The 22,950-nt window shown below is 56.6% G+C and overlaps 1 protein-coding gene across 2 annotated transcripts in view; it reads left to right on the forward strand.

Annotated features, from left to right (window-relative positions):
* The window catches only part of LOC122363345 (insulin receptor-like), a 53,246-nt gene extending 30,782 nt beyond the window's left edge, over positions 1–22,464 (forward strand). For both annotated transcript variants that reach the window (XM_043332509.1, XM_043332508.1), the window contains 21 exons: positions 491–653; positions 4,950–5,190; positions 6,937–7,060; positions 9,023–9,153; positions 9,485–9,650; positions 9,932–10,045; positions 10,262–10,406; positions 10,671–10,879; positions 11,099–11,285; positions 11,646–11,869; positions 12,076–12,282; positions 13,483–13,708; positions 15,401–15,543; positions 16,208–16,390; positions 16,726–16,880; positions 17,296–17,460; positions 17,821–17,977; positions 18,283–18,520; positions 18,990–19,185; positions 19,737–19,911; positions 20,604–22,464. In XM_043332509.1, the coding sequence (XP_043188444.1) occupies positions 574–653; positions 4,950–5,190; positions 6,937–7,060; positions 9,023–9,153; positions 9,485–9,650; positions 9,932–10,045; positions 10,262–10,406; positions 10,671–10,879; positions 11,099–11,285; positions 11,646–11,869; positions 12,076–12,282; positions 13,483–13,708; positions 15,401–15,543; positions 16,208–16,390; positions 16,726–16,880; positions 17,296–17,460; positions 17,821–17,977; positions 18,283–18,520; positions 18,990–19,185; positions 19,737–19,911; positions 20,604–21,364 (4,227 nt within the window). In that variant the 5' untranslated portion in view covers positions 491–573 and the 3' untranslated portion in view covers positions 21,365–22,464. The remainder of the gene's footprint in view (positions 1–490; positions 654–4,949; positions 5,191–6,936; positions 7,061–9,022; positions 9,154–9,484; positions 9,651–9,931; positions 10,046–10,261; positions 10,407–10,670; positions 10,880–11,098; positions 11,286–11,645; positions 11,870–12,075; positions 12,283–13,482; positions 13,709–15,400; positions 15,544–16,207; positions 16,391–16,725; positions 16,881–17,295; positions 17,461–17,820; positions 17,978–18,282; positions 18,521–18,989; positions 19,186–19,736; positions 19,912–20,603) is intronic.
* The last annotated feature ends 486 nt before the right edge of the window (positions 22,465–22,950 follow it).

A 22,950-nucleotide genomic window follows, 5' to 3' on the forward strand; every position in this document is an offset into this window, starting at 1 on the left:
TTTTAGTCGGCGGGGCTGGGACGGCGGCACCGGTGGTCTGAGGCTGGAGTGTCGGTCGGCTCTGGGTGCCGCCGCTGCCTGCCCGCCCGGCGGCTGATCGCGTCGCGTCTGCATTATACAGGAGCGCGGCCCCAATGACGACGGCCGCCCTAAGGTGTGGCCGCGGCTGGTGATGTCGGTCCGGTCGGCCGGGGACCGTCAGCGGACCTCCGGCGGTCTCTGTGATCCGCCCACTGCCGGCTGATGATCCCGTCACTGCGTAGTAGGCAGCGCCCAGTCCTTATTTTCATCACTTCATTCCAAGGCCATCTATAGACCTTCATGTCTATAAGCCTTCATGCCGTGTGCGTAACGGGTGCCTTCCGCAACCCATGCGCCTATCGTGTACCATTTTCAGACTGCTTACCTAATGTGAACTGTATACCCAGCTGCTCGTGTATATCGAACGTCAGTCAGCCCTCTGACGCCGCTCTCACCGCTCCGCCCACAGTGTGTCCGTCAATCGACATTCGCAAGAGCTTCGACAACGTGGAGGAATTGGAGGACTGCGACGTCATCGAGGGTCACCTGAAGATGGTGCTGATCGGCGACGCGGCCGTGCCGGTGCGGTTTCCGCGCCTCAAGCAGGTCACTCACTACGTTATCTTCTACAGGTGAGGCTCGCCTTTGGTGTGGAGCTGCCGCGGAGGGGTGGGGTGCAGGTCCAGCCGCGGCCGGCCGCTCCGGCTCGCCCGCCGCGCCGGGACGGACCGGTCCGCAGAGCTCCGCGGCCGCCGCCCGGCACGGTCAGGGTCGTTTGTTAGCATTTCGGGCGGCCGTCTCGTGCCGATACGTCTGGGCACACTACGGTGCAGGCTATAGTCAGAGTCAGAGTCGACTGGGCCGGGCTGAGTCAGCGCCGGGCGGGCGCGAGTCATGCGGGCGGGCCGGGCCGCCCGGCGCTGACGTCACAGAGTTTGCACGGTACGCTGTGGCCTGTGCAGGGAGGCGCGGCGGCGGCTGCGATTGTTTTCTCCCGGTGACGTCACTGAGGTCATTGCTCCGGTCTGATTGAGTCGAGTGGTGCGGCGGCGGCGCCGGGCGCCGCTCCCGCTGTGATGGCCATATGAGGCCACTGAGATGTCGACCGCTGACGTGTGAGGTTTGCTGGATGAGGCGAGCTGTATGTACACGAGACGGTGCTGCTGAAGGGCGACGCCCCATTAGCTCCCACTCATCGTAATGTGAAGGGTGTCGTCTGTCAGCTGAGTAAAGCCCGTCAACTGATGTGCAAGGAAGACGTTTGGTGCGCTGTCTGACGAGCAAGGTGTGAGGGCTAACGGTGCCAACTGCCGGTGTTGGAGCTGTATGTGGGTGAAGTCAAGGTCGTGCCTAGGGTAACACCATGTTACATGGGGTGGCGGCTGTAGCAGCGCCTAATGCGAGGGCTCGCGATCTTACACGCCCGCTGGTAGTTTTCGGCAAACGACATTGCTCACTGGACTGCCGGCTGAGCCCCCAGTCTCTACCGTCCGCCGGCGCGGCTATCGTCAGCTGTCAGCCGACTCGGCAGGGCGACTCGATGACTCCGCGGGCTGACTCGGTGACTCCGCGGGCTGACTCGGTGACTCCGCGGGCTGACTCGGTGACTCAGAGCTGCGGTCGGTTGGCCGGCGGTAGGGCTCGCGGCACTGGTCGTGTTACTGTTGGCGCTTCATCTCGGGACGTCGCGCCGGTCCTTCAGCGGCGCTGGCCAGAGGCGGATCCAGCTCAGAGTTTTTTTTTTGGGGGGGGGGGCAAACCATAACAATTTATCGATTCTTTCCATGCATCGTCCATAGGCGTAATGTTAAAATTATGCCGTTGGGGGGGGGGGGGCAAATGCCCATTTTGCCCCCCCCCCCTGGATCCGCCACTGGCGCTGGCGGCGGCTCAGCGCCCTAAAACATCCCTCTCGGCGACTCTGATTGCTCTGTGAGACAGAGGACAACCTGAGTCTACCAGCTTATCGCAATGCCGGTGAATAAACAACATCCGAGAATGTGCAATTATCATCAAACGCACAAACCTTCAGAGATGCAGCATATTGAGCAATGAACCGACCAAGCGTCTTGATCGCGGTGACGGCTTAGCGTCTTTGATGTCGGCCAGTTGTCGGCGCTGTCAGATTCTTATTGCGCAGTTATCCAGCGACCGGAAGGGCGTGTTTCCTGTCATGTATTTTTGTCGTCTTTGGAGAGCCATATGTAATCGCTATAACGTTTATGTTTGTGCGAGTGCCACGTTCGGCAGTTGTGTGGACACGCGGCGGAAGAGAACCGAAATGAAGTTGGTAGGTTGTTATTTTTAGCTTTTAGGTTGTTGGATGCCGTTCTGGAACACGGGGCATTTGTAGAGGATGCTCTAATCAACATAAATTTGACGTGACCTAAAAGTGCTATGTGAGATCCAGGCAGATCGGATAAAATTTTGTATAATGCACATTTCCATTAGCTCGGTAGAGTTTCCTATTGCTTCGTGACTGGAATAGCATCACTGCCGTGACGCAGTGATAGAAAAGGCAGGATTTCTTCCACACCGCCGTGTCACACCTCGAACCGTGTGCCGTGTGGGCTGTGAGACAGACGGCCTCTGGCAGTCGCAGTCGTCTCAGTCACTGCTCCGGTCATACTGTGACGCCGTGCCACTAAGCGGAGCCGTATCGGACGGCGCCGCGGTGTGCGATGTGCACCCGGTACTGGCAGACGGTGCCCTGCGCCGACACCGGCCCGGCGGCGGCGGCCGCGGCTCGGTGTGCGGGCCGCCGCCGGCGCGGGGCCCGGCGTGGGATGCCGCCGCCGCCGCCACCGCCGCCGCCGCTGCGTAGGTCGGCCGGGCCGGTGTCGATCTGCCCCCCCCCCCTCCCTCTCCCCAGCTCCGGCTGGGGAGTGGCGGCACGACGCAGTAGTAGCGAGCCATGAGCTGGCAGCGGGAACACCCGCGGCCGCCGGCGGATCGGCTGAGAGCGCTGGGTACCCGGACCAAAACGGACCCGCCCGCTCCCGGCAGTGGGGCCGATCGACGCGTGGGCAAGGCGAAACATGCCCCCTGGTGAGCAGGCCGCTCCGTCTTCGAATAGAGGGGCTGGATAAAAATAACACCATACTGCGCGTTACACCGGGTGGCTTCTTTGGGTGGGATGACTTGCTGACTGGCCATAACTTGGGGCTGATGATCGTAGTTGACTTGGTATGGTGGTGAAGTTTATGCTGATGTAGCTGCTACCACAAACATTGTGTCGGCGATTCCCCGACACGCCCTCGGCCCGGCCGTACTTTGTTATTGTTTTGTTCCGGGGCTTGGAGGACAAGGGCACACCGCAATGTGTTTGAATGCATCACCAAATGGATGTGTATTGTATCGCGAGGCCCATCTCGAACGAAGGCCTCAATCGAGCATGGCCACGACGCGATGCGTTAAAAATAGTCCCGGGGCGGCGGCGGGGCGCGGCGCCCCACGCCAGCGCTCGCCGGCCGGATGGCCGGCTGACGCGGAAGCGCCCCGTGACGCACGTAGGCGGCGCTGGCGGCGCGGCCGGACTAGTACACCCTGTCGCCGCCAGGGGCGCCACCGGCCGCCGCTGCTCGCCTCAAGATGGCGGCGTGTGGTCGCGTGGGGCGCCGACGGCCCGGTAGCGTCCCCATGGCTACGGCTCCCGGCGGGGGCGAGCTCTGCGGCCCCCGAGTGCAGCCCCTGACCGGTGACCTGGCCACCCCCGCGGGCCCCCGGCGGCCCCTCCGTCCGGAGCCAAGGCCGGCCGGGAGCGGATCAGGGGCCCCGCCGGGTGGACGGCTGCACACCGCCGCCAGGTTTCTGGGGCTCCCGGAGGTCGTGTCGGCCGGCACCGGCGCCGACCTGCTCAGCTCGGCGTTGTTTACAGAGGGATGCCGCTGGCGGCGTAGTGACGTCACATTTCCAGTGCGGGAGCGGAGGGGACGGGACTGGGACGCGGTACGGAGAGGGCGGCTGACGCAGCTTGTCGTGCGTCGCCCCTATATCGGGTCGGGTCTGATTTGTGCGCGGCCTCCGACACGTCACCAGTCCGCTTAGTCATGTTGACTAAGCGGGCGACTCGTTATTGACTAATCTGGCGGCGCACCGGCTGACCGGAGCCCGACGTGAGCGCTGGGCACGTCACGGCCGCGCCTGGCAGTCCGTGCCCACAGTCACACCACACCTTCACAGGCCGGGCCGCTTTGTTTCGCCCGTGAACCAGACACGCTTGCCATGTGCGCAATACCTACCGCCCGCTCGTGTTCCGATGTGCGTGTGAACGCGTCATTGTGCGTCACCACCGCCTTTCTGTGGTGTCTGTTATGTAACCCCCTGCCGCGCCGGTGAGCCTGTCTGCGACACGACACTGCCCTCGACATTACCCCCCCCCCCCCCCGACGGACCCGTTGACGGGGGGGGGGGCAGCCGCAGTTGGACGTCAGCGTGAGCCCGACACACCGCTACCGACCGACAGACGGACAGACCGGGATCGTGTTCTATCCCAATCCGACCATCTATCGGTGCGCCTCGGCTTATCATTACCTGATTTGTTTTTCATTTGTATGCTTGCTTGAGTCAGACGTTTCAGAATGTCTACAGGGCCGCTAGCTGCGTGAAGTTTATCCGTCGTTATAACCTGCTTCATCCTAATTAAGTTTCAGGCGTTTCTTTCGGTCTATGACCGCCATTCTGTCTGTTCAACGCAGTAAATACATGCACTACTCCAGCTCCACCATATCCCCATGACAGTCTCTCCGATCGTACAGCACAGTTCCACACCCTGGCTCAGTTCGGTTAGCGCGAGTTGACCACCCCTCTGACCATCCGACCATGGCCGCCCCTGATCTAACCGCTGACCCTCTCTCACCGCCCCTGTGACCGCTCTGACCCCTCTAACCGCCCCATTTCTGACCTCGCGCCGTATCTCCGCTCACCAGGGTGCAGAGCGTGCAGTCGTTTTCGGAGATGTTCCCCAACCTGGCCGTCATCCGCGGCCACCAGCTCTTCAGCGACTACGCCCTAGTGGTGTATGAGAACCAGCAGCTACGCGACCTCGGTCTCATCGGCCTGACGCGCATCATGCGCGGCACGGTGCGCATCGAGAAGAACCCCTACCTCTGCTACCTGGACACCATCGACTGGGAGCGGCTCACCGGCCGAAAGGGCATGGTCATACAGGTGAGTGGCAGAAAACGTGGGAGTCGTATCACGCTGATTTGGAACTGGAATGTTGAAGGGTGGTTTACGTTAGCCATGCAATTTGAAATTGATTTTTCCTAGGTCGTAATTGCCGCCGTGGAGCGCAGCCACTTGTCAAGCAGCCCTGATAATAAGATATTTACCAAGCTTGGAGTGTTATCACGAATCATTCTCAACGGAATCCCGGTAAACACTCGACGGCGAGATACTGAGGAGTAGCGGCCGGATGCGCCGCCGCCGGACGGGGCGGACTCTGCGCCTCCCGCCTCCTCTCGATAGCGGCGGTATCGGATCTGACGTCACACATCCCGACGTAGTGGCGTCCACCTGACAGAGTGACGTCACCGATTCCGACACACGGCGCCGGGTGGGGGAGCGGGAATGGCACACCTGACCTGCACACAGTTCAATGTCACTCGACAATTCCTGGTAGTGTTGTTCGCTCCCGATACTGAGTGGGGAGTGATTAGTGAACTTGTGACCGATGTTACGTCACTATCCCTCAGTACCTCTCAGTTCGTTCGCACTTGGTTAGGCGAGCGTTAGCGTGAACAGCAGGGTGGCGTCTGGAAATTGCGCGATCTGTCTGGGTGCGGAACTGCGGAGATGGGCTGCCCGGCTGCACGAAGGCTGCCTTCGCACTTAGATCCAGTGACAAACGTTCTGACCTCCCCAGAGCATCTCGTCAGCGTGACATTGCGGGCTCGCCCGATCCACCGGCGAACGGTGCTCTGAAGCTGGGATGGCATTTCGACCCTAAATTGAATGTCAGTTATTTTTTCGGTCACGGTCACTGGTCAGAAGTGTCAGAACAGTTGCAGTTATTGCTAATGACGTGAAATTGTAGCATGTAATGCGCGGCGTATATTTTGGGCCACAGCTCGGCTACCTAGCAGGACGTGTGGCAGGTACTGATGACTGGACCACCATGCGAAACTGTCGACTGCCGAATGAATTTCCCATGCATATACAGAGTAGAACTATCCCGTACAATAGGTCAACCACGACTAGACTGTCCCATGCAGACTACAGAAGCTGGACCACGAATGACGAAAATGTTGTTTTTATATGTAACGAGACTGCAAGTTTATACCGCATTGGGACTATAGATATTTCATCCATCGAAAAGCTAAACTCGAATTATCGCCATTTACTAAAAGATAGCCGCATTGCTATGCAGCGGAAGGTGCGCGGTCTCCGTCGGGAGAAGCTGCGACCTGCGCGGCGTTACACCGACATGGGTGATGGATGGGTTGTTTTTCCGCCCGCTATCGTGTAGTTATGATAATAGTGAATCGTGCCAGTGTGTGTGGGACTAGGGAGGGGATGAGGGGACGGGAACGGGTGAAGATGAGGGCGGGGTGAGGATGGTGGGATGGAGTTTTAGTTGGTTTTTGGAGCCGAAAATTTATTGAAGTCTGTTAGTTTTAGCATGTCGAAGTATGCTTTGAGATCTTCGTGCTTTGAAATACGTTCAGTACAAAATATGGCCACATGATAGAGCTAAGAGGCTCACAGGGCTTGCAAAATTGTACTTTTTTCATTTGTTGTGTCATGTTTGTTAACTAGTATTTGAAGTCCTAGTTAGAACCGGCCGGGGCTGCGTTATCCCGTCTATGCGGGATTCTTCTCATCTCAGTGAGATGTCTCAGCTATGGCCGGTGCCGTCATTGCTCCGTGCTGGGCTGTCGACTAACGGCCCCCTCCCTCTCTGTGACGCGACAGGATAACGCCGACGCTCAGGAGTGCACCAGTCTCGGCCGCGTGTGCATGAACTCGTGTGCCAACTCGACGGGTGTGGGGCGGACCTGCTGGAACCAGCAGCACTGCCAGACGCTGCAGTTCAAAAGTGAGTACACAGTACACTCAGCACTGCCAGGCGCTGCAGTTCAAAAGTGAGTACACAGTACACTCAGCACTGCCAGGCGCTGCAGTTCAAAAGTGAGTACACAGTACACTCAGCACTGCCAGACGCTGCAGTTCAAAAGTGAGTACCCGCTCAGCTCTGTCAGCTGATACTGCAGTTTAAAAGTGAATACCTACCACAGCACTGCCAGACACGGCAGTTCAGCACGTCCTGCCAGACACTGCAGTTTAAAAATGAGTAGATGTTCACTGTTAAGCACATGCCCGTACCAGCGGCCCTGTGAGATGATGCATACAGTCTTACTCTTAACCCTCGCCCGTAAACGGCGATCTGCCACCTTCGCCCATGCAGGGGGGGGGTTGGTGCGACCCCCCCCCCTTGGCGTTTGAAAACGGAGCGTCGTAGAGCTTAGCGGAAAAGACCAACGGATTGCTCTCGCCGAGATCTCGCGATTGGTGGTATATTTTTTGGTCCTAGGTCAACATTTGACCTACTTTTGACCGGTCCAAGGTCAAATTTTCGGAAAAATAGACTTTTTCAACTTTCCGCGGCGATTGCGGCAAAACGGTGGGTGATATCGACTTGAAACCTTCACTATCGTGTTCCTTGATCAATTCTCTATCGTTTGGTATGTATTTCGTTTCCCTAGCTCTAAAAATGGCGCGTTGGGAGCGCCGGAACTCGGCAAGGTCACAGTCGGCGGCAGAAATTCGAAAAATCAAAATTTAAATTTTTGAAATCTGATTGTATTTTTGGATTTGAAAGGTCCATTTGCTCCCTATAAGGGCTAATATTGCTGCATATTCCCATTGAGGTGACAAGAATTAGCAAAATAGTGGTTCGGGCGCTTTTCAAAAATAGTACCGGACGCTGTTCCTCTTGTGACGTCATAGCTCCGTGACCTGACCTAACCCGGTCAAGTTTCTTATACCATATGATAGCCAATACTTGCCCCAACATGCATGGGAAGTTTCATCACGATCCATCAACCGATGTCCGTACCACCGGCAGGAAACCTCGGGCGTTGGCACTCAGTTTGTGAAAATCCGGCCGGAGGCTGTTCCCTTTGTGACGTCATAACTCCGTGACCTGACATGACCCGGTCAAATTTTTTTTATCAAAAGATGCGCAAGGTTTGCCCCATAAGGTACCCAAAATTTGGCGGCGCTGCGCGCCGCCGTTTTTGCACTATTTCCGAAAAACCTCAGGGGGGGGGTTGCACCAACCCCCCCCCTACATGGGCGAGGGTTAAGGTCAGAAACCTGCCAAAACCAGCAGCAGCTACTTTTTCAGACAAAGCCGTTGAAAACTGCGTGAATACGGCTTACGGGTACCGATGCTTTCTATAGCATAGCAACCGTGTAAATTATACGATATGCATCGATATTCGATATTCATCGATATACAAAATGCATGGGTGGTGATAGCATGGCCTTTGAGCTTTTCTAGGCTTTGTCGAAATATGAGAACCTTTCACGCACCAAGACCAGCGTGTGAACAGGGTCTTGAGACCCTGGTCAGGCTTTGTTTGACATTTCCTCCATGTGAACTTCAGAGATGTTGACTCCTGCTTCGGGAGTTAGGTATACTGCGTTGATGGCGATGACGATTATCAGAACTATTACGAATTGTGTGCTATTTATATTGTATGTGTGTTGTGTTTTATACGTATTAAGTGTCACTGTTAGTCGGTAGCATCTGGGGCAGCAGCTACACATGCCCCCTATATTCCTTCAGCAGTCCAAAGGATCATCCAGAGATACTTCAGTTTCTGCAGTTACCCGCTGACCTGTCTGTGGGGCGTGGTGTCTCAATCCCGTGTCTCTGTGTTCTGGCTGTGGCAATCCCGTGTCCTCAGTCTGCCCCACGCTCCGTTCTGTCTGACCCTTCTGACTATTCTCCCGCTGTGCCCCTGTCTGACCCGTGCCTCTCTCTGTCCCTCAGACTGTCACCCGTTCTGCGAGGGCGGCTGCACCCACACTGGCGTGCGCCCTTCCCCGCGTGACTGTGTCACCTGCAAGGATGTCGTACTCAACGGCGAATGCATGGAGAACTGCCCCAAGGACACATTCCTGGTACGTGACGCAGCCGCGGCCGCCGCCGCGCCGGTCCAAGACGGCCGGGGGAGCCTGGGGGAGGGGGATATTGCCGCAGGTCGCGCGACTGTGTACTATTAGTGAGCGGGGCCACCGAGTTCACCGGGTCAGCTGAGCGGGTTAAGTGCGACACATTTCGCTGAACGTGGTATAAACAGGGTGCGTCGTCGCCGGCCGCCGGCAGTGTTATGTAAACACTGCGGGGCGGGGCGGGACGGGGGTGTCCCTGGCAGGCGGCAGCACCGGGCGGCCGCCGCGCCCATCAGCCTGGACGGAGCATAGTCTGACACCATACCCACGCTGCCGACAGTATGAGGGCTGGCGCTGCATCAGCATGGAGGAGTGCATCAAGATGACGGACGGCACGAAACGGTTCAAAGCGCACATGGGCCAGTGTGTGCTCGACTGTCCGGCCGGCTTCACTGCCAAACTCGACAAGGACGACCGAGAAGTGGGCGTTTGCGAACAGTGCAAAGGTGAGCGTCCGGGGTCGCCGAGCTCACAGAGGTCGCGGTGTTCCCAGTGCGACCAGGCTGCCTTGTCCCCGTCGAAAGGTCGTGGCTAAGGCCTGCGGCCGGTGATAAGGCTAGGTTACAGCTTTGCGGGTGGGTTTACTTGCATCCACCTTCTCTGCTGTTTCAGACTATGTTCATGGATGTTTTTGTTGGTGCTCTGTGTTGATCCTATCGCATTGCTTCGTGCTAATATGACCAGTGGTACTGACTGACATCTGATGACCGTTGTGTTCGCTCCTCAGGTCTCTGTCAGAAGTGGTGCCAGGGTGACACGATGCTCAACTCGATCCGCGATGTGGAACAGATGAAGGGCTGTACGCACATCAACGGCTCACTGCGCATCCAGGTGTCTGGAGGTGAGTGGTAGGGGACGGAGTTGGGACCGCCGCCCAATCAGCCTCCACCTGGCTGAACCAGCTGGTCAGGGAACAGAGAACTACATCCGTCACCCGCTTATTCCCCTCTGTTTGGAGTCCGGGACCCCGTATCAGCGCTCTGTGTCCGGTGCTGACCACCCCGCCGCGTCCCTCTGAGCGCCGAGCACGCTGTGACCCCCGCGTCCTGCGCCGCAGAAAACATCGTCAAGGAGCTGGAGGAGAACCTCAAGGACATCACCGTCATCTCGGGCTACCTGAGGGTCAGCTATTCGGAGCCGCTCGTCTCTATGAACTTCTTGCGAAACCTGCAGGTCATTGGCGGACGCACTCTCGAGTCCAGGTCAGTGTTGACGCCCGGGGGATCCCGTCAGCTCCTAGTGTGTGAAAATGGGAGGGAAGGGAAGAAACTGTACATATGTAGAGTCTCGATTCCAGTTGGTTTGTTGGGTTCGAGAAGTGCGTCATCCTGGGATCCTTATTTCGGAAGGATAGGCATGGATGATGTGATAATTTCCTCTGCAGATTTATCACATCCCGGTAAACAACTTCCGGTAATTTTGACTCTCGTAACCTTAACCAGCTGACTCTTCTCCTCCGTCGGCAGGCAATACTCGCTGTACTTTCTTCAGAACGTGAACCTGCAGTCGCTGTGGCCCAACACGACCAATCTGACGGTGAAGCGCGGCCGGGCGTTCTTCCACTTCAACCACCAGCTGTGCCTGGACAAGATCCATTCGCTGCTGGCGCAGCTCAACATATCCACCGAGGACAATGTGGATGTCGGCCCGATGACCAACGGAGACCAGATCGCCTGTGAGTGTGCTGCCGACCTGCACGCAGCACGGAGGCGCGCTATTTGGGTCAAAATCATGGTGTCTTTACAGTTTTTCGGTGTAGCTGTTTTTATTAGTTCGTGAACAAATAATTTTCGTCGGATAGGCTTGGATACGACGTGCGTGCGTGTCGTCTTTGCTGTTTAGAGTTTGTTGTTTCCTGTGCTGACCGGTTACCACCTCTGCTGTATTATTGCAGGCCAGCGGCTGAACATCAGCGCCTCTGTGAAGAAGACCTACTCAACGTCTGTTCTGCTGGAGTGGGACAACTTCCGTCGCAACGTGACCGATTTCCGCTCGCTGCTCGGCTATAACGTCTACTTCCGCGAGGCGCCGCACCGCAACCTGTCCATGTTCACCGGCCGAGACGCGTGCGGCAGCGACCCGTGAGTGCTCGCACACCCATCGGAGGCGAAGGGGCCCAGGGTTACAGTGCTGTGATACTGTGATATATGTTTACAATGCAATGCGTTTAGGAACCAGGGCTCGCCGCTACTTTATATCATTCAGTGGAACTGAATAAAACTCTAAAACATTTGCGCTCAGTTGCTTATCTCTGTGTTTTGATGTTGACGCGTTTCATTAATGTTTTATTTGTGCTTTCCTTTGTTACTTTGAGAACTCGTAGGCTATGAGTATGCAACACGTTATAGGCCGCCCAGTAAGTCTGTGTTCTTCTGTTTGTGTCGCGCCGTTGTCCGTGTGTCAGGGCTCTGACCTGGCGTTCTCTCTCGTCGCTCCCTCAGCTGGAAGGTGATCGACTTTCCGAACACGGAGATGGGTCCGACGCCAACCAAGGACAAGAACGGCACGCTGGTGCAGGGCGAGCACGCCCCCGTCCAGGAGATGCTGACCAAGCTACTGCCGTTCACGCAGTACGCCTTCTACGTGGAGACCATGATGGCGCTGACGTCGCCCAACACCACCACTGGCCGCTCAGACATCGTCTACTTCACCACCACAGAGAGCAGTGCGTATCATAGGGGGAGGCGGGTGGGGAGAGGGGTGGGGTGTGTCGGAGGGGGGGGGGCTTGTGCCTGGAGGGGAGAGGCATGCATCGTGGATTCAAATGGCATGCTGACGTCTATATAATTATGTACCCGTCCCTGTCATTGAACGTTGTCGCGCCGTCCATCCGAGCTCCCTGTAACTGGTGCCTTTTCCGGCGACCTGCAGGGCCGAGCGTGCCGCGTAACCTGGTACTGGAGCAGGTGAAGGTGGTAACGCTGGGTAGCGGCGGCGGCGGGCCGCGGCTCGAGTCGCTGCTGGTCAGCTGGGACCCGCCGCAGCTGCCCAACGGTATCATCACAGAGTACGAGGTGGTCGCCAGCCACAACGACGCCAAGGAGACCATGCTGCCCGACAACAACTTCTGCAGCAGCGGTGAGTGCACCTACCGACACGGGACAGCAGTGATACACAGGGCAGGGTTGTTCCCGAAGCGCGTCAGCTCTGACACACAGGACTAGGGAGGGGTGCTTCCGACTCACGTCAGCTCTGACACACAGGGTTAGGGACGAGCTCTCCTCAACTCACGTCAGCTCTGACACACAGGGTTAGGGACGAGCTCTCCTCAACTCACGTCAGCTCTGGCACACATGGCTAGGGTGGGTGCCGCCTGACTCACGTCAGCTGCTCTGGCACACAGGGGTGTTCCTGACTCACGTCAGCTCTGGCACACAGGGCTAGGGACGAACTCTCCTCAACTCACGTCAGCTCTGACACACAGGGTTAGGGACGAGCTCTCCTCAACTCACGTCAGCTCTGGCAGACAGGGCTAGGGACGAGCTCTCCTCATCTCACGTCAGCTCTGACACACAGGACTAGGGAGGGGTGTTTCCGACTCATGTCACTTGTCAGCCTCGGTAGACAGGGCTGGACCGAGCTGATGCGCTCCTCGATACACAGTGCCACTCGACTTAGTCAGTCCCCGAGCCGACACACACGGCTTGGTGAGCTCAAGACGCAGGGCTAGGAAACTGACGGGAAGCTTTATAGCATAGTGAAAACTGGGAAGTAGGAGTTACTTTGAATATTTGAGAACTTTTTCATAAGTCGACTATTAATACATCATTGCTAGGGCGTCTTTTCATGTTAGGGAGTGCAAGAAAAGGTATCGATTTTTTCAGATAGGTAATTTGGTCTTTGCACTGTGGTGCGCCTTCAATGCCTCTAACGTCGCCATGTAGTCCCAATAAATGTACAATAGCCGTTTTCACGACGGGCTATCCGGCGAATGGACCTGATTTGACCAAATCTGCACCTAGTTTCTTTTACAGCAAATATCATCATTTTATGGATTTATTTCAGTGTTTTAATCGATGATGCTCTCTGATAATATGACAAAGCACTAAGCAGGCATATAAGCAATTAGTGCAACCCTAGCTGATAGCTGCTAAGAGACACACTGAACCTGATTTGACCAAATCTGCACCTAATCTGCACCAGATGTGCACCAAATGTGTACCAGATGGCCGTCGTGAAAACGGCTAATACCTGCCCATTCTCTGACCCATATAGGACGTATCTCTCTCATCACCTCTCCGTGTGTGGCCGCGGTGTAACCCTCTGCCGCCGTCACAGGTCTGTCGTCTGAGCCGCGGCCCGTGGTCACCACCCCCAAACCGACCACCACGACCACACCCAAGCCTCAGTGCTGCGCGTGCCCGGCCGAGGGCGCCCCTCCGGAGACAGGCGGGCCGACCATCGACCAGCGGAAAACCACCGACCAGATCTACTTCGAGAACCTGCTGCAAAACTCCATCTTCGTGCGGAGGTCGTCCAAACGCAAGGCGGGCACCAGCACTGTGTGAGTAGCGCTGGGGCATTGGAGTGTCAGGATACTTGATGCCTCGACTGATCGCTGAATGGAACGTTTTGAGGCGAGACATGATATTATATATAACTTATATTGAGAAGCTTGAAAAACTACAAAAGCGTGTAGTAAGAATGATTGATGGACAAGACAGATTTGCCCACACTGCACCCATTTTTAAGAAGCTGAAGATCCTTCGTCTGAGAGACATGGGCAAGCTACAAATGATGCTATTGATGCATAAAAAGTTGAATGGTACTTTGCCCACGCCTCTTGACGAACTTTTTACTGTTTTTGAACCGCTCCGAACCACCCGTTCACTTCATCACTTCCAGGAAACATTTACACACAAATTATACTGTACGCACACAGTACGTTGGGCTGGACCCAGGCTTTGGAACCAAGTTATGGGGCCAAAGTTCCCAAACCTACGAGACGTTCCAACCTCCAAGAGACTTATCAAAGGTCTCTTAAAACAATTTTTCTTTGATTCTTACTGAACTGACACAATTGACCACGCATTTTATATTACAATAACTTTATACATTTTCATGCTGTCACAGTTCACCCCCGCACTGTTTTTGTCTGTATATTTGTATACAATGTGATAAAATGAAGGAGACCCATAATGCCACTGCGTGTTTACAATAACATAGGTATTATGCATATATACCTAAACCAGAGCGAGAGGTGGTCTACTTCGATGAATCGTTATCTCACTATGTCATCATTGTATTTTGACCTCTTTAATGTATTTGTGCTTTCCATTTTTTTTTCTTTAGTTACGCTACCGTGTATTTTCCTTATATCTTTTTCGTGGAGTCACTCATGTATGTGTTGTGTTCGCATTCTCGAATTCATGTTTGTAACAACATGATATATTTCGACCGCTTATAAACTACGTAACAATACGTAACACTTCAAATAACGCCCTGACGTTTGCCCGCTGATTTGAGTTCGCTGAGCAACAAGCTTGCTTAGCTCGGCGGCTCTTTTCAGTGGGCATTTGACTCTGCCGAACCCAGACCAGATACTGTCCCCCCCCCCCGCAAAAATGTGTGAATGCGCTGCACGATTAACCTAACTAACCGATGGAATGACTGATCCTTTGGCTTATTCTTAAATGGGAAGGTGTAGTGGTCAGTCAAGCTACATTTAGCCTTGACTTCTTTGCTTCTCTTTTAAGCCATATACCATACTAACAAGGGCCTTACCGCGCTTATTCCAGCTTTGATTTTGTTTTCTTCATTCTCCTAGCAGGGAGTGTCGCGACTTGATGTATTATGTTTCGGGGTGGTGTTAACGTAAGGTTCTATGTGTCGCGCGGGTCAGTGGGTGGACACTCCTGGTCGTCTATTCATGGGCGGCGGCTTAAAAAAAAAAAAATATCCGTTGATGAATTTGAATATGCTCTCACAGTCTTCTACTTGGTCCAGGTTGAGCGGATCCTTTGCGATGGGAGTAGACGTTTGATGCTGATTTCTTGGAAACTGACTTGGTCTTCATTCTTACGACAAGCAGATGCTTCACTTATAATTTATTCATGTTTTTGTCATATACTTCACAAAAGCTATACACATGTAAGAAAATAATAGCTAGACCTTTTCCCATCGCAGCCAGTCGGTGTTCGTGCCGACTTTCCGGGCGTCATTTCACTGGGTGTACCCTCGACCCGTTCCGTTTCAGCCCGACGGGTCGCCGCCGGCGGAGCATTGACGGCGAGCCACTGGCCAACAACATCACCATCGGCAACACCAGCGTGCACCAGGACGGAGAGGGGCGCACCAACGCCACCAACGTCACCGGGCCCTGCGTCGACCGACAGGGAGGTGCGTGTAGCTGACAAGGGATGGTGGGCGTACCTGACAGGATAGTGAGCGTACTGACAGTGGGCGTTGGTTGTACTGACAGTGGGCGGTGGGCGTTGGGTGTACTGACAGTGGGCGTTGGGTGTACTGACAGTGGGCGGTGGGCGTACTGACAGTGGGCGGTGGGCGTACTGACAGTGGGCGGTGGGCGTTGGGGGTACTGACAGTTGGCGGTGGGCGTTGGGTGTACTGACGGTGGGCGGTGGGTGTACTGACAGTGGGCGGTGGGTGTGCTGACAGTGGGCGGTGGGCGTACTGACAGTGGGCGGTGGGCGTACTGACAGTGGGCGGTGGGCGTTGGGTATACCGACATTGGGCGGTGGGCGTACTGACAGTGGGCGTTGGGTGTACTGACGGTGGGCGGTGGCCGGTGGGCGTACTGACAGTGGGCGTTGGGTGTACTGACGGTGGGCGGTGGACGTACTGACACACCGAGTACTGGGCGTGCGGACGGCGCGAGGTGTGGTTAGCGGGTGCTGGGCACTGATGGTGGGATGCACTCAGGACAGAGCGGAGCGCACGATTGTTGGCTGTGGCATTCCGTCTGGCGTGTTGTGTGTGACTCTCGGCCGTCCGCGGCACCCCGGTCTCACCTCCCCTCCTCACTGTGTCGTGTCGCCGCCAGCCTGGTGTAAAAAGTACCAGATCCGTCTGCCAGCCAACGAGACCAAGAACAGCACCGTTCTGCACGAGCTGCGCCACTTTGCCGAGTACACAGTGAAGGTGCGCGCGTGCCAGAACCCCAACAGCAGCGGAGAGCGACTCTGCAGCCACTACACGATCGCCAGCAAGAAGACCAGGAGCAATCGTGAGTGCTGGGAACGGGGAGCGATGCGCTAGGGTGACAGGACGTGTAGATGCGCTAAACACTAAACGCTTCAGTTGGGTAATTGATTTAGTGATTACTCATTGAGTCGGTGCATTTCGTTGCTTCTTTATTTCGCTCACTCATGCCATTCTCCCCCATGATCTCACCTTTTACCTACCGTCCGCCCGCTCGGTTGATCTTTCTTTCCGCCTTCCCTCCGTCGGTCCCACGTCTTTTCTGTCTGTCGTTCCTACGCTCTCCCTCTCCGCCTTCTGATTCTCCGCCGTCCCCCGTCCATCCGCCTACCCGACTGACGCCCCTCGTCGCCCCTGCAGCGGCCGCCGACGCGCTGCAGCGACCGCCGACCATCTCTAACCACACTGTGGGCGGTCACGTGACCCTCAACTGGATGGACCCGCCCGACCCGAACGGCGGATCGGTGCTCAGCTACGTCATCTACACACAGCGCATGGACGACGAGCGCGTCAAGGTGGGGATGACAGGGGTAGAGACAGTGGGTGGGACACGTCTGTGTTGTTAGAAAGACGTAGCCACATTGTTTTAACTCTTCTTGGTCTGGAAATTCCTCTTTGTTACATACATATTTGATGTCCTTGTTTTGTCGTTCATTTCTTCTTGATGGCGTACACTATGTATTATGTAATATAACTTGTAATTTGTAATAGAACTATAGCTTGTATAATTTGTTAGATAATTTGTGCACGCTTATGCAATTTTGCATCGGGCTGTTGGTTCATCATTTGCGCGGCCAGCACCTCAATTGGCATGGGCATGTCGGTCGTACTACCCCCATCTGAGAGTGTCCACTGGGCAGTGTTTTATGTATGCTGCTTACCAGTCTCCTCTCGACTGACACTCTTCCCTTCCCCTTTCACGTGCCGCAGGACCCCACCATGATTCGCAAGTGTGACCTGATCAAGTGCAAGAGCCCGCCGTGTGAGCGTAAACACGAGGTGCAGCTGTCGCCGGGTAACAACAGTCTGCGCGTGCAGGCGGTGACGGCCGCCGGCCACGGCCCGTTCTCCGAGCCCGTCTTCTGGGTGGTGGAGGTGAGCGGACCGGAGCGGCCGCCGCGCGGGGTGCTCTTTATTCGGGGCCGGCTTCGCGTTTTGCTAACGTCTTGTGAGCGATCTTTTCGTGGACCTCTCTTATCACTTGTGGGGCTGGGTAGTGATTTACTGATAAGCTGCTTCAAATAACATCGCCCCAAAACGTTGTGTGACGTACACTATTTGATCCGATTTGTGGTAGCCGCACCTGGCACACTGCGGCTGACCCATAGCTACAAATGCCGATCGCTCTTTTGTTGACGGGAAGGCGTCTGACACTGTTGCAGCTCTGTGATCAATGCTCTATTGCCGGGCATGTGCTAGTGCCCTGTCGAATCTGACCTGACCCGACCTCCTCAGGCTCCACACGGCGCCCTCTCGGCCAACACCATCGTCGGCATTGTGCTGGGCCTGCTGTGTGTCCTGATCGTCTGCTCGGTAGCCGTCATAGTCGTCTACAAGCGGGTCGCCAAGCAGTCGATCGACAACATCTACACCTCGTGGAACCCCTACTACGGTGGGTGTGCCAATCTAGTTTCCATTGCTCGGAAATCAGAGACGCATTTTTTCTCAAGACTGATGGCTCAACATCGGGATGCAATGGTGGCACTGGCAGTCCTTCATGTTACTGCACAGATTTGTAACAAATCGAGGCCATTTTAAAATTAAGTAGCCACCATCTCTCTCCTGTCATTCTGTAACATTTTCTGCTTAACTTTATAAGCTGCCGCATCAGCTCCATTCGCTGCTATTGACTACTGAGACGTTACGCTTCACGGTGATCGGTCTGACCTGACCTCTGCCCCCGTCCGCCGTCCCCAGGCGGCCAGATCTCGTACCAGCCGGACGACTGGGAGGTGGACATCGAGAAGGTCCACTTCGACCACGTCATCGGCAAGGGCTCGTTCGGCAGCGTGTACGAGGGCACGGCGCTGCTGAGGATGTCGCGCGACGGGCCCGACGACACTGAGCACATGTGTCGCGTCGCCATCAAGACGCTGCTGGAGGACGCCAGCATGTACGACCGGCAGGCGTTCCTGTCGGAAGCCAGCCTCATGAAGTGAGTCCGAGGAACTGGACCGGGTGGGATGGGGCGATAGCGCTGGGTTTAAATGGTTTTGAAGCATAATTTGAAGTCGACTGTTTGGTGTGTCATAAATCTGCCCACATTGTAATGGCCTACGTCTGTGGCAGCCCGCAATATCGATTAATCGCCGCCGCCGGCTCGTGTGTAGCTGCGTAGTTCACGGTGTTTTTATTGTAGTTTGTGTTCCGGGACTGCCGGGCAATCGATCGATCCCGGACTGTTCCCCGGGCTGAGCGGTGTTGTTGTTTGACTTTCCACTGAACTGTGTCTACTCGCCGAATATATCGTGTGTGGGGTCCGCGGATGGTATAAACTGGTCTGAGTTGGCGATGTGAGGTGCCGGTGTCTGCTCGCCCAGACCGTGAGCGCTCCGTCTCCAATGCCAGCCGCGAGTGGCCCATCCCCACCGGTCCGCTGACGGCGCCCCCTTCGTGCCGCGCAGGGGTTTCAACTGCTACCACGTGGTGCGTCTGATGGGCATCGTGTCCAACATGAACACCAAGTCGTCGGACAGCATCCCGCGGCCGCCGTTCGTCATCATGGAGCTGATGTCGCGCGGCGACCTCAAGTCGTACCTGCGCAGCATGCGGCCGGAGGATGACGGCGTCTCCGTACCGGAACACTGCCCAGTGCTGCCGGTAAGGCTTCATCACTGTCCCGTGCTGCTGGTAAGGATTTACCACTGCCCAGTGCTGCCGGTAAGCCGATATACCTGACTGTCCATTGCTGCTGGTAAGGATTTACCACTGCCCAGTGCTGCCGGTAAGCCAATATACCTGACTGTCCAGTGCTGCCGGTAAGGATTTACCACTGCCCAGTGCTGCCGGTAAACCGATATACCTGACTGTCCAGTGTCCAGTGGTAAGGATCTTCCTCTGTCCCCATCCTGCCGGTATAGGCCATGCCAGCAGACTACCTCAGTGGCGTGTTACCATATACTCTCTGCCAACTGGTTCTGGGAGTCAGGAGTTTGACAATCATTTTTCTTTATCCGCTACTCGACCTCACTCCCGCCACCTTGGTATCCGGCCACCCTCCCCCTCGCACCTTATTCATACACGAATCTCGATGCCAGTTTTCACCGTTCATGTCTCCAAGAAGTCACACCACCCTGACGCACTGTTTGACCCTCTGGCCTTACCGTGACCTGACCCAGCCGTGACCTGACCGCGTCCCCTGTGTCACACAGCACATCTACCAGATGGCGATTCAGATTGCCGATGGCATGGCGTACCTGACCCAGATGAACTCGGTGCACCGCGACCTGGCCGCGCGGAACTGCATGGTCACCGAGGACATGACCATCAAAATCGGCGACTTTGGCATGACCAGGCACCTCTACGAAAAGAACTACTACAAAAAGGGTACGTGACTGTGTGAAATCACTGGGGTGGTGGGTTTCGGCATATCTCGCGTTTTTAACTCGTGATGAGTAGGACAAGGCCCATGGCCCGCTTAGTCGCTTTAGACTGGTTCTCAGAGTGATGAATTAGTTACTTATTTGTATTTGCCATCGTAGAGCGGTCCACTCAAAGTGTGGCTATTAAGCTCCGAGTCAAACATGGTCGCTGTCATGGATAAAAAAAAAACACACACACACACACACACACACACTCATACACGGTACACAGGGCTACCCCTGTGCTGTGGCGGCCACGGCTGTCGGAACGGTCACGTTCGGTGGAGATCCAGCAGGCGTCTCTTCACGGTACGTGAAAAACGCTGCTGGCTAAGCGGTGTCAGGTCACTCGACAGCCGGTTGTAGAGGGCAGGTGCCCTCGAGCAAAAGCGTCTCTTGCCGGTCTCGGTGTTGGACCTCGGCACGTAGAGCTGCCCGTCCTGCCTCGTGCGCCGGGACCGCCGGTCACCGTTGCACACGAATGCAGCCGCTAGTGCAGCCGCTTATGTACTTGCTGTCCCTTCACAGCGACGGGGCTAAGTCAGTTCGCCTCACCCAGGGCAGTGTTTGTCTGCCTTTGACTGTAAAACTGTCTGACCACCGTCGATCGGTCGGGTACATGAATCTGAGTCTGACTGTGGCTGTCCGCGTCCCCAGGCGGCAAGGGCCTGCTGCCAGTGCGATGGATGGGCCCCGAGTCGCTGCGAGACGGCCGCTTCACCTCGCAGAGCGACGTCTGGAGTTTCGGCGTAGTACTCTGGGAGATGTGCACGTACGCCGCCCAGCCGTACCAGGGACTCACCAACGAGGAGGTCATCCACCACGTGCTCACGCGCAACCGGATGGCGCGGCCGGCCAACTGTCCGGAGCGGCTTTACGAGCTCATGTACCGGTGCTGGGAGTACCGGCCCGACGACCGGCCCACCTTCATCAAGCTGGTCCAGGAGCTGCTGAACTACGACATCGGTGACGAGTTCGCCAAGCACAGCTTCTACCACACGCAGTGGCCGCAGATGGTGGCCGAGGCGGAGGCGCGCGAGGAGGCCGAGCCCACGGTGCTGACGCCGCTCACCCACGGCCTGTCCGACGCGCCCGTCGGCCTGGGCCGCCGGCCGCGCATCGCCGAGGCCGAGGACCTCAGTGACGAGGAGTGTGAGATGGAGGTGCGCGCGCGGCCGGCGGCGCGCCAGCCGCGCCCGCTGGCCGACCCCGAGGCGGCCAACTACGCCGAGTTTGAGGAGATGCGCCGCAACGGCGGCCACGGCTCGCTCTCGTCGGCCGAGAACAGCAAGGCGCACAGTCTGCAGTTCTCCTCGAGCGACGGCAGCAAGGGCAGCAAGGCCAGCAACGGCAGTGCGCGGAACGGTTACATTGCCGGCGGCGGCCTGAGCCATGTGCAGAGGACTGCCGAGTGCTAGTGGACGGTGCGCGCGTGTGTGTGACGAGTTCGTTGTTTTGAGTACAAACCTCACTGAAGCTCCAATAGCTTATTGAATAGTGCTTGTTTTTTTACAGCTACCTCGTACGTTTTGTCCAGGGACCATTCGTGAGAGCTATAAGAAAAGATCTATGTAGCCGAATTTGTCTGAGTTTTCGACATATCCTGAACTGGAGCGGCGCATGTCGGGCCCCGAGCCGGCGTCCGGTGCGCCGGCGCCCCAGTCCGCTGAGACCAGTGCTCTCCTAATTTGCTCATCATAGGAATGCCGAACTAGTCACCGAGTCCTCACGACGGCGGCCGCGTGTCGGGCCGGGCGCCGCGTGGTGTGGCGCGCGGCACACACCCACACACGAGACACACCGACCCGTTCAGTTCCTGTGACTGTGCCAAACGAGCCTGGCGACCGACCGCGCGCGCCGCCGCCCCGCTCCGCCCGTCTGTCTGTCCGTCTCTGGCCTCTCTCTCGGTTGTGAATCGGCCTGCTCTCCGTTCGGTCCCGGCGCTGCTCCGTTGCGTGTGTTGCCGCCCGTGTCGTGCTTTTGTATTCGTTTAGCTGTGGGCTGCCAGTCAGGCGGGCCGAAGTCTGTCGCCGTGCTGCGCCGTGCCGCGCCGCGCGGCATAGAGACCACGTTGTGATGTACATTTGCTGGCGTCATTTGCGGCGAGCCTGTGTGCGCCACTGAGTGTCGCGCCGTCGCCGAACGCTGCCGCGCCACCTTCCGTACTCATCTTCAGTGTTCAGTGTGGAGAGGCCCGGCGCGGGTCTGTGTAGTGTCCATCCATGGCGCGCGCCGCCGCCGCCGCCGCCGCCGCCGCCGACCGACCGACCGTCACCGTCACAGTAGATGTGCTAAACTGAACTCGCGAGTGAGGGCGCGCGTGGTCGGCCGGCCGGCGCGCCGCGCCCCGGCGGCCGGCCGGCGCGGCGGCGCGATGGTTCCCAGTGCGTGGCCGTGGTCGGCTGCCTCATCCTGTGTCGACATCCGGCAGCTAACGACACGAGAGCGCAGTTCATATTTAACTTGTATTTGGTAAGCAAACGGGTAAATATATACGGCACTCGTCCGTCTAACGGAGTGGGCGAGTTTGATGGGCGGCTGACCGGCCCCGCTCGGGCTACATGTCCAGTGCCCTGTGCCACGGATCTCTGGCCGGCCGGGGTTTGGTGATGGCTCGGTGATCACGCCACGAGCGGCGGCGACTGCGACGGTCCGCGCCGGGAGCCGAGCGGCGGCAGGCTGGTGGATCCCTCGATCCCTGTAATGATTTCCCCTGATCCAGCGACGCCGTGAGGGTAGTTGTTACGCATGTAGTTTGGTAACATTACGAACGATTTCTTCAGAGACGGCCTAAATATTCAATTAATTAAAAGCAACATGCAGTGCTCTCAGCAACCACCTGACCTGTGCCTGACGGCCAAGATGCGACACTAAGTTTATTTTCGCAGCCAGGTGTCTCCTTTACAGCCTACTTTGCACCGGTGTAAACCTTTGTATCCTACGAAAACCAGATTCTACGTGGCACCTGAACACCTTTTGAACAGGGCCTTTGGTTTAGAATTGA

This window comes from Amphibalanus amphitrite, unplaced genomic scaffold (genome assembly GCF_019059575.1).
Source record: "Amphibalanus amphitrite isolate SeventyFive unplaced genomic scaffold, NRLGWU_Aamphi_draft 000617F_arrow, whole genome shotgun sequence".
NCBI lineage: Eukaryota > Metazoa > Arthropoda > Thecostraca > Balanomorpha > Balanidae > Amphibalanus > Amphibalanus amphitrite.